Source organism: Hirundo rustica, chromosome 32 (assembly GCF_015227805.2).
Source record: "Hirundo rustica isolate bHirRus1 chromosome 32, bHirRus1.pri.v3, whole genome shotgun sequence".
NCBI lineage: Eukaryota > Metazoa > Chordata > Aves > Passeriformes > Hirundinidae > Hirundo > Hirundo rustica.
In genome coordinates this window covers 606,638-620,948 of record NC_053481.1, presented here as the reverse complement: position 1 = coordinate 620,948, position 14,311 = coordinate 606,638, and the positions used below count along the sequence as shown (strand labels likewise).

Genomic DNA, 14,311 nt, shown 5'->3' with positions numbered 1-14,311 from the left:
TTCAGTAGAATTTTGATGTTGATGGCCTTAAGCTGGATCTCCACGGTGACACTGATCAGCCTGAGGGGATAGAAGACACCCCGGGAGGCCCCAGAATCCCCCACAGAACGCCCAGAATTCCTTCCCCCAAAAAAGGGAAAATTCCACCTCGGAAAACCATTGAAAGATGGAAAATTCGGCCTTGAAAAACCAGTGAAAAACGGAAAAGTCAGCCCCCAAAATCCCACAAAAAAACAATGCAAAAGGGAAAATTCCACCACCAAAATAGCCAAAAAAAAACATGAAAAAGGGAAAATTCCACCCCCCAAAATAATAATAATAAAAAAAAACTCGGAAAAAAGTCCACCCCAACATCCGCAAAAAACCACCGGAAAGGAAAAATTCCACCCTAAAATCCCTCAGAGGAATTTGGGAAAAGGGAATTGGAAGAGTCGGTCTGAAGTTCCCCTCCTTTGCCTCACGATTGTCATGAGGATGCCAAGGACCCCACCGCAGTTCTGGCCTGCTCGAGGTGGATGCTCGCCAATCGTCCGCAGGTGCATTGTCCTGTGTCACCACGTCACGGTACACTGGCTTTGAGCGGTGTAATGGCGATTCTGTACCTGAAGTTTGCACCTGCTTCACGGTCCCTGCTTCACGACAAGAGCCTATGAATTTCCCCACCTCTTGGCCAAGTGGACTTTCTGGGGTAACTCTGGTGGTCCCCCACAGAAAATCCCTCATCTGTTTCACAACCACTGTGACAGACAGAGATCGAAGCCCCCTCCCAAGGACTGAGACATGAGACCCCTACAACCCCAAGACGTGGAGGTGGGGCTGACTTAACCAAAGCAAGATGCTTGTCTACAGGCATGCTCATTGGACCAAGACAATGGCTCTCGCTTACTGCTGAGAACATGGACTACCTGTTCCCCCTTGGTGGCTTCAACAGACTTATTCTTATTACCTGTTTCCCCCGGAATGGAGGACTATAATAAAACCCCCTGAGTTAACCAGAGATTTCCAGAGACTCTCCCCGACGTGACAGGCGGATCCATCGACCGGACCACAAGGACTCCGTCTCTACGTTTCGTAGCTATATCCCCTCTTTCCTCTCTCTTAGTCCATCCATCACATTTGCTATGGTCAATCCATAAAAAATGCATTTCTCTTGATTAATACTGAAATCGCCTCTGTGCTGTGTTTTGCACTCTGAGATCGGGAAACAAATCATCACGACCCCCGCTTGTACGACTGGATCGTGACACACCGCCTGTCCCAATGTGATGACACTGCTGTGCTTTGTCCCAAAATGGCGACACATCTTGGGGACAAATTGCCAGCACCTGTCCCACCAGAATGACACTGCCACATTTCACCCCACAACAGTGTCACCCTGTGGTTGGGGACAGAGGCCACCGCAGCCATCAGCTGTCCCACACAGTGACACAGCCACGCTCTGTCCCTTCCCGAGTGTCCGAGTGTCCCCTCCCCGATGTCCCTGGCACCGGTTCCCCAAAGTCCCCATGTCCCCTCCCTGGTGTCCCTGTGCCCCCTCCCCAGTGTCCCAGCCCCTGTCCCTGCTGTCCCCGGCAGTGTCACCTGCACGGTGACAAGGACGATCTTGGTGAGGTGCAGCACGAGCTCCATGGGCCGCCTGCCGCAGGCCTGGTACTTGTCACAGGGGCTCATGAAGAAATACTTGAGGCGGCGCCGCAGATCTTCCTCCTCCTCCTCCTCCTCCTGCGGTACCGGGGCCACGACTACCGAGCCGTACGCGGGGCGGCGGCTCGGCAGCTGCTCGGTCTCTGGGGACAGCGGCCGGTGTCACCTCGGTCCCCCCTGCCCGGTGTCCCCTGGAGCCGTTAACTCCCCCGGCCCGCTCCCCGCTGTCCCCGAGCCCCGGTGCCGCCTCCTCCGGCCCGGTTCCCGGTACACCCTGTACCCGTGTCCCGCTTGGCTCCTTCCCGTCCCTGGCCCGTTCCCGTTCACACTCCCGTATTTCCCGGTCACTGTCCCCATTCCCTGTCCCCTCCCCTCTCCCCTCACCAGACGCCGCCGCCATCGCTCCGGCCCTCACGTGACCGGGGAAACACCGCGCTGCTCCCGACCACCAATCACAGCGCGCCATCGCTCCCGTATTTGCATAACCACGCCCCACGGCCTGGCCCGGCTCCTCCCCGCCTGCAGCCGCCTCCGGGCGCTGTTTGCTCCCAGTTCCCTCCCAGTGCTCCCAGTAAGAGCGATACTGGGAGGGAAAGCGCTCCCAATTCCTTCCCGCTGCTCCCAGCATCGCTCCCAGTTGCTCGCGGCATCACTCCCAGCGCCGCGCAGCGGGGGGGCACTTTGGAAGCCGCTCAGGGCAGAGCGCGGCTGGTTTTGGGTATCGGCACCGCACGGGCCGGGCTGGGAGCGGAGTAGGAGCGGGAGGAAGAGGACGGAGAGAGGAGAAAGAGAAGAAAAGACAAAGAGGAGCGGGAGGAAGAACAGGAGCAGGAAGAGGAGGGAGAGAGGAAGAGGAGGAGCGGAAGGAAAAGGAGGAGCAGCAGCAGAACGCGGTTCCCTTGCCCGCTGAGGCCGCAGCTCCCCCGGCTCCGGCTCCATCGCCCACCCGGAACCTGCAGGTGAGCGGGGAGGGGGAGCTCGCCCCAAATCCATCGGGGGGTCGCCGGAAGGGTTTTTTTGTCGGCGCAGGGGATGTTGGGATCTTGCAGGAGCCCAAAGACGAACTGGAAAAGCCCTGGTGGGATTTTGGGGGGTCGCATGTGGCCATCGCCCGGAACCGGCGGGCAGAGCCTGGAGATGAGAGGGGTCCGGGCCCCCCGAGGCTAAAAAGGGCGCTGACTTCTGCAGCTGCACTTGGGCAGCGGCACCGTCCAAGCCAACGGGCTCAGCCCTTGTTTTCCCCCTCTAAAACAGCATTTCCCATTGCCAAAGCTCGGCCCGATGGAGCAGGAGGAGGAAGCAGCGAGTAAGACGAAGATGGGCCGGGAGCCCCAGGCAGGTGAGGAGGAAGTCAATGCCCCTTTGCCCCTCTCTCCTGCTCCATCTCCCAGCCCAGCCTGGCCCCCGGCTGCAGGACAACATCTCCTTCCCCTTCCCTGTGCACGGAGGCAAATCCCATCCTCTCCTTGTCCTTCCTCCCCCAGACAAGGAGCAGAGCATGGAGACCAGGGAGGAGAAATCCCCGCGGCAGATCCTTGTGGAAGAGGCTGTTTTGAGCGGCTCCGTGGCACAGGAATCCAGTGGGGAGGAAAAGCCACGGAGATCCCTCACAAGGAGGGGCTGCAAACGCAGATCACGGGGATCCAAGGAGGAACGATCCACCCTGGGCAGGGAAGGCGGCCTGAGATCGGAGCTGCGGCTCCCTGAGCACCTTCGGGATGGAGAGAACCTCCTCAAGTGTTTGAAATGTGAGAAGAGCTTCAGGAAGAGATCCCTCCTTATGCAGCACTGGAGAATCCACATGGGGGAACGGCCATATGAGTGTGGGGAGTGCAGAATGAAGTTTACTCAGCGCTGCCACCTGATCAGACATCAGAGGATCCACACAGGAGAACGGCCCTACGAGTGTGGGGAGTGTGGGAAGAGCTTCATTTCGAGCTCTCCCCTGATGAAACACCAGAGGATCCACACTGGGGAACGGCCATACGAGTGTGGGGACTGTGGGAAGAGCTTCAGGTCAAACCCTCAACTGATTATCCACCAGAGGATCCATACAGGGGAGAGACCCTACGAGTGTGGGCAGTGTGGGAAGGGTTTCAGCCAGAGCTCCAACCTGATCAGACACCAGATGATCCACAAGGGGGAACGGCCCTATGAGTGTAGGGAGTGTGGGAAGAGATTCAGCCAGAGCTCCCACCTGATGCAACACCGGATGATCCACACGGGGGAGAGACCATACGAGTGTGGGGAGTGTGGGAAGAGCTTTAGCCGGAGCTCCGACCTGATCAGACACCAGATAATCCACACAGGGGAAAGGCCCTACGAGTGTGGGGAGTGTGGGAAGAGCTTCAGCCAGACCTCCTACCTGATCATCCACCAGAGGATCCACACAGGGGAACGGCCCTACGAGTGTGGGGAGTGTGGGAAGAGCTTCAACCAGCGCTCTGCCCTGATGAAACACCAGAGGAGTCACACTGGGGAGCGGCCCTACAAGTGTGGGGAATGTTGGAAGAGCTTCACATCAAACTCTGCCCTGACCATCCACCAGAGAATCCACACGGGATTGAAGCCTTACGAATGTGGGGAGTGCGGGAAGAGCTTCAAGTCAAACTCTGAACTGACCTTCCACCAGAGGAGCCACACAGGCCTGAGGCCCTACGAGTGTGCTGAGTGCAGGAAGACCTTCAGGTCGAGCTCCCACCTGATCTTTCACCAGATGATCCACACGGGGGAACGGCCCTACGAGTGTGGGGAGTGTGGGAAGACCTTCATGTCGAGATCTGCCGTGATCATACACCAGAGGATCCACACAGGGGAACAGCCATACGAGTGCGGGGAGTGCGGGAAGAGCTTCAGTTCGAGCTCCCGCCTGACCGTCCACCAGATGATCCACACCGGGGAGAGGCCCTACGAGTGCGATCAATGCAGGAAGAGGTTTCAGACCAGATCCCATCTCCTCGTGCACCAGCGGATTCACACGGATGAGAGGCCCTTCAGCTGTCCCGACTGTGGGAAGGGCTTCAGGGAGAAATCCCAACTCATCACCCACCAGCGCATCCACACTGGGGAGAGACCCTTTGAGTGTGGGGAGTGTTGGAAGAGCTTCAGCCACAGATCCTCCCTGATCAGACACCGCCTCATCCACACAGGGGAGAAGCCATACTTGTGTCCGGAGTGTGGGAAGAGCTTCAGTCACAGATCCTACCTCATCATACACTGGGTGATCCATACTGGGGAGAAGCCCTACGAGTGTCCTGAGTGTGGGAAGAGCTTCAGCCAGAGCTCCAACCTCATCAAACACCGGGTGATCCACTCCAGGGAGAAGCCCTAGGTGTGTCCCGAGTGTGGGAAGAGCTTCTCACAGAGCTCAGCATTTACCAATACGAACGGAGGCACCAGTGAGGGAAGCTCTATGAGTGCCCCGAGTGCTGGAAGAGCTTTGTGCGCTCCTCCAGCTCCATCCCTCACGGGAGATTACATCCTGGATTGAAAATATACTTCCCTCTAGCCACCCCCCGGCTCTCGCTAGCTCAGTTATTCAGGGGTTTTAGGGAAATATATTTCAGAGAGACAGAATAGAGATTTCAAAAGAGTGGCTCTCACCCCCAGCTTCCGTCCAGGCTTTATTCTCGATGTGATGTTCCAGGAGGCCGAGGAGAGAGTGAGAGAAGCAGGAAGAAACAGGGGTACATCTAGTTTTTGGCCAAGGAAAGATATTGGCCCTGAGCCAATAGGGTCAGGAGTAGGTATGATAGGGAAAAAGGGTTGAACTACATAGCACAGGTTTCAGGGGAACTCTGAGGGGAAAAACCATTCCTCAGAGGAACACAACACTGGATGAGCCCCGGTGAGCCCCAGTGATCCGTGGTGCCGGTGATCCATGTTGAGAAGACACCTGGCTGGGGATCTCCACATCCTCCTGATTCCTTTGTGGCCTGGACTATTTTCATTTCTGTTTGTCCTTTCCAAACACCCCAAAACTGGGGTAAAAATAAAGATTTTGAACAAAGGTGTGGATGGGGACATGGGGGGATTTTCCAGGGATGTGGGGGATGCTGGGTGCCAGGGAGTTGAGGCTTCCTGGCAGGGATTTGGGAACTGCTCAGGGCTTTGGGCTCCCCAGGTTGAGCGGCTCCAGTTCCCAGACCCCTTCCTGTATTCCTGTTTCCGATCCCACTCCCACTTTCCTAATCCCCATCCCATATTCCCATTCTGTATCCCCACTCCCTGTCCCTGTCCCCACTGCCAGTCAAATTCCTGGTCCCTGGCCCCTCTTGCCGGATTCTGCCCTTGCCCTCCTGGCTGCAATTCCCAATTCAAATCCCACTTCAATTCCCAATTCAATTCCCAATTCAATTCCCAATTAATTTATCCCTGTAGGATCTTTTCCTAGTGTTTCCCAGAGCTGGCAGGAGTTTGGCCACACTTCCCAAAATTCCTCCTCCTCCAGTGCCAGGACTGGGGTCCGTGCCTGTTCCCAATCTCCAATAGATCCGTGCCCATTCCTGGGCTCCCTGCCCATTCCCAATCTCCAATGGATCTGTGCCTGCTCTTGGGATCTGTGTCACTGTCAGTCTCACTGTCATTATCAATGTCAGTCATTGTCACTGTCATTATCACTGTCATTGTCATTAACACTGCTAGCATAGAGTTAAAATGTTTCTAAACTCATGGGAATTGTATAGAATAGATTCAGGGGGTGGAAAGAAAGGTTGGGTCTGGTAGGCCTGGGAAAGGGAACTAGGCCTTGGGAACAAATGTTGAGCTTTGTTTTTAGTGGATCATGTGAAACTGGACCTGCATAATCATCAGATGATAAATGATACGATTGTTAAATGTATGATTGTTTGGTAATTGAGTATGATTATTGGTCAATTGTAACGAGAATTATGAGAAACGATGTAATCGTAACAAGAATCATGAGAAAGGATGTTTGGCAGACCGATGAAAATTACAAGAATTCATGTTTGGATAAGATCAATGTATACAATAGAACAATAGGGGTTTAATAATTAATATAGAGTTCTATAAAGAGAAGGGTATAAAAACATGTTCATCTCAAACCTATGTCAGGGTCAGATTTGGGTCCGTCTGTACCCCTGATTCCCAGAGCTCTTCAATAAAAGCAACAGCATATAATCATCCTGTGATTATGTGTTTCCACACTAACGAGATCACTGCCACTGCCATTGTCACTGCCACCATTGCTGTTATTGTCACTGTCATTGTCACTGTGTCACTGTCACTGTGTCATTGTCACGTGCTGGCTGCCTCCCAGGGCCCACAGAGGGACAGGGTGACAGCCAAGGGACACAGGGATAGATGAGGGACACTAAGGGGACATGAAGAGGACACTGGGGGACATTGGGGACACCCAGGGGGCACTCAGGGGACCCTTGGGGACACGCGGGGACACTGACGGTGACACTGAAGGTGTAGTACTGAGGGATTTTGTGGTTCAGTAGAATTTTGATGTTGATGGCCTTAAGCTGGAACTCCGCGGTGACACTGATCAGCCTGAGGGGACAAAAAACACCCCGGGAGGCCCCAAAATCCCCCACAAAAAACCCAGAATTCCTCCCGACAAAAAAGGGAAAATTCCGCCTCGGAAACTAATTGAAAGATGGAAAATTCGGCCTGCAAAAACCAGTGAAAAACAGAAAAATCAGCCCCAAAATCCCACAAAAAACCAATGAAAGTGGGAAAATTCTACCCCAAAAATAGCTAAGAAAAATATGGAAAAAGAGGAAATTCCACCCTCAAAAAATAATGATTAAAAAAAGTCTGATAAAAGTCCACCATAAAATCCCCAAAAACCACTGGAAAGGAAAAATTCCGCCCCAAAATCCCACAGAGGAATTTGGGAAAAGGGAGCTGTAAGAGTCGGTCTGAAGTTCCCCTCCTTTGCCTCACAATCGTCACGAGGACGCCGAGGACCCCACTGCAGTTCTGGCCTGCTCGAGGTGGATGCTCGCCAATCGTCCGCAGGTGCATTGTCCTGTGTCACCACGTCACAGTACACTGGCTTTGAGCGGTGTAATGGCGATTCTGTACCTGAAGTTTGCACCTGCTTCACGGTCCCTGCTTCACGACAAGAGCCTATGAATTTCCCCACCTCTTGGCCAAGTGGACTTTCTGGGGTAACTCTGGTGGTCCCCCACAGAAAATCCCTCATCTGCTTCACAACCACCATGACAGAGAGATATCGAAGCCCCCTCCCAAGGACTGAGACATGAGACCCCTACAACCCCAACATGCAGAGGTGGGGCTGATTTAACCAAAGCGAGATGTTTGCCTGCAGGCGTGGTCATTGGACCAAGAAGACAATGGCTCTCGCTTACTGCTGACAACATGGACTACCTGTTCCCCCTTGGTGGCTTCAATAGACTTATTACCTGTTTCCCCCGGAATGGAGGAATATAATAAAACCCCCTGAGTTAACCAGAGATTTCCAGAGACTCTCCCCGACGTGACAGGCGGATCCATTGACCGGACCACAAGGACTCCGTCTTTACATTTGGTAGCTATATCCCCTCTTTCCTCTCTCTCTTAGTCCATCCATCGCATTTGCTATGGTCAATCCATAAAAAATGCTTTTCCTTTGATTAATACTGAAATCCCCCCTATGTTGTCTTTAGCACTCTGAGATCGGGAAACGAATCATCACGACCGCGGCTTGTACGAGTGGTTGTGACACACCACCTGTCCCAATGTGGTGACACTGCTGCGCTTTGTACCAAAATGGCGACACAGCTGGGGGACAGAGGCCACCATGGCCAGTACCTGTCCCACCACATTTCACCCCACAACGTTGTCACCCTGTGGTTGGGGACAGAGACCACCGCTGCCCCACACAGTGACACGGCTCTGTCCCTTTCCGAGTGTCCGAGTGTCCCCTCCCCAGTGTCCCAGCCCCTGTCCCTGCTGTCCCCGGCAGTGTCACCTGCACGGTGACAAGGATGATGTTGGTGAGCTGCAGCACGAGCTTCACGGGCCGCCTGCCATGGGCCTGGTACTTGTCACAGGGGCTCATGAAGAAATACTTGAGGCGGCGCCGCAGATCTTCCTCCTCCTCCTCCTCCTCCTCCTCCTCCTCCGGTACCGGGGCCACGACGACCGAGCCGTACGCGGGGCGGCGGCTCGGCAGCTGCTCGGTCTCTGGGGACAGCGGCCGGTGTCACCTCGGTCCCCCCTGCCCGGTGTCCCCTGGAGCCGTTAACTCCCCCGGCCCGGTCCCCGCTGTCCCCGAGCCCCGGTGCCGCCTCCTCCGGCCCGGTTCCCGGTACTCCCTGTACCCGTGTCCCGCTTGGCCCCTTCCCGTCCCTGGCCCCTTCCCGTTTACATTCCCGAATTTCCCGGTCACTGTCCCCATTCCCTGTCCCCATTCCCTGACCCTGTCCCCATTCCCGGTCCCCTCTCCCCTCACCAGACGCCGCCTCCAGCGCTCCGGCCCTCACGTGACCGGGGAAACACCGCGCTGTTCCCGACCACCAATCACAGCGCGCCATCGCTCCCGTATTTGCATAACCACGCCCCACGGCCTGGCCCGGCTCCTCCCCGCCTGCAGCAGCCTCCGGGCGCTGTTTGCTCCCAGTTCCCTCTCAGTGCTCCCAGTAAGAGCGATACTGGGAGGGAAACCGATCCCAATTCCTTCCCGCTGCTCCCAGCATCGCTCCCAGTTGCTCCCCGGATTGCTCCCTGAGCCGCGCAGGGCGGGGTCGCTTTGGAAGCCGCCCAGGGCAGAACACGGCTGCTTTTGGGTGTCGGCTCCGCCCGGGCCGGGCTGGGAGCGGAGGAGGAGCGGGAGGAAGAGGACGGAGATAGAAGGAAAAGAAGAAAAGATAAAGAGTAGAGGGAAGAAGAGGAGGAACAGGAAGAGGAAGAGCGAGAGGAAGAGGAGGAGAAGCAGCAGTACGCAGTTCGCTTGCCCGCTGAGGCCGCAGCTCCCCCGGCTCCGGCGCCATCGCCCACCCGTAACTCGCAGGTGAGCGGGGAGGGGACCTCGCCCCAAATCCATCGGGGGTGGTCGCCGGGAGGGTGTTTTTATCGGGGCAGGGGATGTTCGGATCTTGCAGGAGCCCAAAGCTGAGCTGGAAAAGGCTCTGGTGGGATTTTGGGGGGTCGCACATTGCGATCGCCCGGAACCGGCGGGCAGAGCCTGGAGATGAGCGGGGTCCGGGCCCCCCGAGGCTGAAAGGGGCGCTGACTGCTGCAGCTGCACTTGGGCAGCGGCACCGTCCAAGCCAACATGCTCAGCCCTTGTTTTCCCCCCTAAAACAGCATTTCCCATTCCCACACCTCGGCCCGATGGAGGAGGAGGAGGAGGAGGAGGCCGCGAGTAAGAGGAAGATGGGCCGGGAGCCCCAGGCAGGTGAGGAGGAAGTCAGTGCCCCTTTGCCCCTCTCTCCTGCTCCATCTCCCGACCCAGCCTGGCCTCCGGCTGCAAGACAACATCTCCTTCCCCTTCCCTGTGCACGGAGGCAAATCCCATCCTCTCCTTGTCCTTCCTCCCCCAGACAAGGAGCTGAGCACGGAGACCAGGGAGGAGAAATCCCCGCGGCAGATCCTCGTGGAAGAGGCCGTTTTGAGCGGCTCCGCGGCACAGGAATCCAGCGGGGAGGAAAAGCCACGGAGATCCCCCACGAGGAGGGGCTGCAAACGCAGATCACAGGGATTCGAGGAGGAAAGATCAACCCTGGGCCAGGAAGGCAGCCGGAGATCGGAGCTGGCGGTCCCCGAGCAACTTTGGGATGGGGAGAAGCCCCACAAGTGCTTGAAATGTGTGAAGAGCTTCAGCTGGAGATCCCAACTTATCCAGCACTGGAGAATCCACACGGGGGAACGGCCCTATGCGTGCGGGGAATGTGGGAAGAGCTTCAGGTCAAACTCTGAACTGATCAGACACCAGAGGATCCACACAGGGGAACGGCCCTATGACTGTGGGGAGTGCGGGAAGAGCTTCAGCCGGAGCTCCAACCTGATCAACCACCAGAGGATCCACACGGGGGAGAGACCCTATGAGTGTGGGGAGTGTGGGAAGAGCTTCACGTCAAACTATAACTTGACCATCCACCAGATGATCCACACAGGGGAATGGCCCTATGAGTGTGGGCAGTGTGGGAAGACATTTAAGTCTAACTATGACCTGAACGTCCACCAGAGGATCCACACAGGGGAACGGCCCTACAAGTGTGGGCAATGTGGGAAGAGCTTCAGGTCAAACTCTGCTCTGACCATCCACCAGAAGATCCACACAGGGGAACGGCCCTATGAGTGTGGGGAGTGTGGGAAGAGCTTCAACCACAGGTCCTACCTGATCAAACATTACATGGTTCACACAGGGAAACGACCCTATGAGTGTGGGCAGTGTGGGAACAGTTTCAGCCAGAGCTCCCACCTGATCATTCACCAGAGGATCCACACAGGGGAACGGCCTTACGAGTGTAGGGAGTGTGGGAAGAGCTTCATGTCAAACTCTGGCCTGACTAAACACCAGAGGATCCACACGGGGGAATGGCCCTACGAGTGTGGGGAGTGTGGGAAGAGATTCAGGTCAAACTCTGACGTGATCAAACACCAGAGGATCCACACAGGGGAACGGCCCTACGAGTGTAGGGAGTGTGGGACGAGCTTCATGTCAAACTCTGGCCTGATCAAACACCAGAGGATCCACTCTGGGGAACGGCCCTATGAGTGTCAGGAGTGTGGGAAGAGATTCAGGTCGCGCTCCTCCCTGACCATCCACCACAGGATCCACACAGGGGAGAGGCCCTACGAGTGTGACCAATGCAGGAAGAGGTTTCAGACCACCTCCCATCTCCTCGTGCACCAGCGGATTCACACAGATGAGAAGCCCTTCCGCTGCCCCGAGTGTGGGAAAGGCTTCAGGGCCAAATTCCACCTCATCACCCACCAGCGCATCCACACTGGGGAGAGACCCTTTGAGTGTGTGGAGTGTGGGAAGAGCTTCAGCCAGAGCTCTACCCTGGTTGCCCACGAGAGGAGGCACACCGGAGAGCAGCCCTACGAGTGTGGGGATTGTGGGAAGAGCTTCAGCATTGGCTGCCACTTGATCTGCCACAAGAGGAGACACAAGGCCCCTATGGCCCACAAGAAATGGCCCAATGAGTGTGGGAAATGTGGGAAGACCTTCAGGTGGAGCTCTGAACTGATTGTCCACGAAAGGAGCCACACAGGGGAACGGCCCTACGAGTGCAGGGAATGTGGGAAGAGATTCATGTCAAGGTCCAACCTGATTGCCCACCAGAAGATCCACACAGGGGAACGGCCCTACGAGTGTGACCAGTGTAGGAAGACATTTCCCACCAGCTCCAATCTCCTTGTGCACAAGCAGATTCACACAGATGAGAGGCCCTTCCACTGCCACGACTGCGGGAAGGGCTTCAAGAGCAATTTAACTCTCATCCGCCATTGGCGCATCCACACTGGGGAGAGGCCCTACGAGTGTCCCGAGTGTGGGAAGAGCTTCTCACTCAACTCTAGCTTGACACGACACCAAAGGAGCCAACACTAAGGGAAGCCCTGTGAGTGCCCCAAGTGCAAGAAGAGCTTGGTGCACTGCTCCAGTTTCCATCCCCCATGGGAGGATCTGCACTGGATGATCCCCAGTGATTGCCACTGTGCAGAGCCCTGGTGATCCATGGTGCCAGTGATCTGTGTTGAGAAGACACATGGCTGGGGACTCCACATCCTCCTGACTCCTTTGTGGCCTGGATTACTTTCATTTCTCTTTGTCCTTCCAAACACCCCAAAAATAAAAAATAAAGATTTTGAACAAAGGTGTGGATGGGGACATGGGGGAATCTTCCAGGGGTGTGGGGGATGCTGGGTGCCAGGGAGTTGAGGCTTCCTGGCAGGGATTTGGGGACTGCTCAGGGCTGTGGGCTCCCCAGGTTGAGCGGCTCTAGTTCCCAGTCCCCTTGCTATATTCCTGTTTCTATCCCACTCCCACTTTCCTAATCCCCATCCCATATTCCCATTCCTGATCCACACTCCCTGTCCCCATTCCCCATCCCATTCCTGGTCCCTGTCCCCTCTTGCCCGATTTCAAACCTGACCTGCTGCCTGCAATTGCCAATTCAATTGCCAATTCAATTGCCAATTCAATTCCCAATTAATTTATCCCTGCAGGGTCCTTTCCCAGCAGTGCCCAGAGCTGGCAGAAGCTTGGCCGCACGTCCCAAAATTCCTCCTCCTTTGGTGCCAGGACTGGGATCTGGGCCCATTCCCAATCACCAATGGATCCATGCCAATTCCTGGGATCTGTGTCACTGTCACTCTCACTGTCACTGTCATTATCACTGTCACTACCATTAACTCTGTCGCTGTCATTGTCATTAACACTGCTAGCATAGGGTTAAAATGTTTCTAAACTCATGGAAATTGTATAGAATAGATTCAGGGTGTGGAAAGAAAGGTTAGGTCTGGAAGGCCTGGGAAAGGGAACTAGGCCTTGGGAACAAATGTTGAGCTTTGTTTTTAGTGGATCATGTGAAACTGGACCTGCATAATCATCAGATGATAGATGATTATGATTGTTAAATGTAATGATTGTTTGGTAATTGAGTATGATTATTGGTCAGTCGTAATGAAAATTATGAGAAACGATGTAATTGTAAGAAGAACCATGAGAAAGGACGTTTGGGAGACCTAATTAAAATAACAAGAATTCATGTTTGGATAAGATCAATGTATACAATAGAACAATAGGGGTTTAATAATTAATATAGAGTTCTATAAAGAGAAGGGTATAAAAACACGTTCATCTCAAACCTATCTCAAGGTCAGATCTGGGTCCGTCTGTACCCCTGATTCCCAGAGCTCTTCAATAAAAGCAACAGCATATAATCATCCTGTGATTATGTGTTTCCACGCTAACAACGTGATCACTGTCACCATCGCTGTTATTGCCACTGTCACCATTGCTGTTATTGTCACTGCCACTGTCACTGCCGTTGTCACTGAGTCATTGTCACTGTGGCATTGTCACTTGCTGGCTGCCTCCAAGGGCCTACAGATGGACAGGGTGACAGCCAAGGGACACAGGGACAGATGAGGGACACTAAGGGGACACAAAGAGGACACTTGGGGACACTGGGGACACCCAGGGGGCGCTCAGGGGACCCTTGGGGACACGTGGGGACACTGACGGTGACACAAGGTGTAGCAGTCAGGGATTTTGTGGTTCAGTAGCGTTTTGATGTTGATGGCCTTAAGCTGGAACTCTGCGGTGACATTGATCAGCCTGAGGGGACAAAAAACAACACAGGAGGCCCCAAAATCCCCCACAAAAACCCCAGAACTCCTCCTGACAAAAAAGGGAAAATTCCACTTTGGAAAACCATTAAAAGAGGGAAAGTTCCACCTTGAAAAACCAGTGAAAAACAGAAAAATCAGCTCCCAAAATAGTAACAAAAAGAAATGATAAAGGGAAAATTCCGCTGCCAAAATCCACAAAAAAACACCAGAAAGGGAAAATTCTGCCCCAAAATCCCACAGAGGAATTTGGGAAAAGGGAGCTGTAAGAGTCGGTCTGAAGTTTCCCTCCTTTGCCTCACAATCGTCACGAGGACACCGAGGACCCCACTGCAGTTCTGGCCTGCTCGAGGTGGATGCTCGCCAATCGTCCGCAGGTGCATTGTCCTGT

At 54.8% G+C, this 14,311-nt stretch overlaps 1 protein-coding gene and 1 pseudogene across 2 annotated transcripts in view; both read left to right on the top strand.

Annotated features, from left to right (window-relative positions):
* The window catches only part of LOC120764620 (uncharacterized), a 64,381-nt pseudogene extending 58,728 nt beyond the window's left edge, over positions 1 to 5,653 (top strand).
* LOC120764597 (zinc finger protein 260-like) overlaps positions 1 to 14,070 on the top strand; it is an 18,126-nt gene extending 4,056 nt beyond the window's left edge. Inside the window, exons 1-3 of one of the 2 annotated variants that reach the window (XM_040088597.2) lie at positions 9,154 to 9,628; positions 9,925 to 10,015; positions 10,161 to 14,070. In XM_040088597.2, the coding sequence (XP_039944531.1) occupies positions 9,952 to 10,015; positions 10,161 to 12,178 (2,082 nt within the window). In that variant the 5' untranslated portion in view covers positions 9,154 to 9,628; positions 9,925 to 9,951 and the 3' untranslated portion in view covers positions 12,179 to 14,070. Of the gene's footprint in view, positions 1 to 9,153; positions 9,629 to 9,924; positions 10,016 to 10,160 lie in introns of those variants that run through there. The other variant, XM_058423838.1, reaches the window with a different exon arrangement.
* Positions 14,071 to 14,311: the final 241 nt, after the last annotated feature.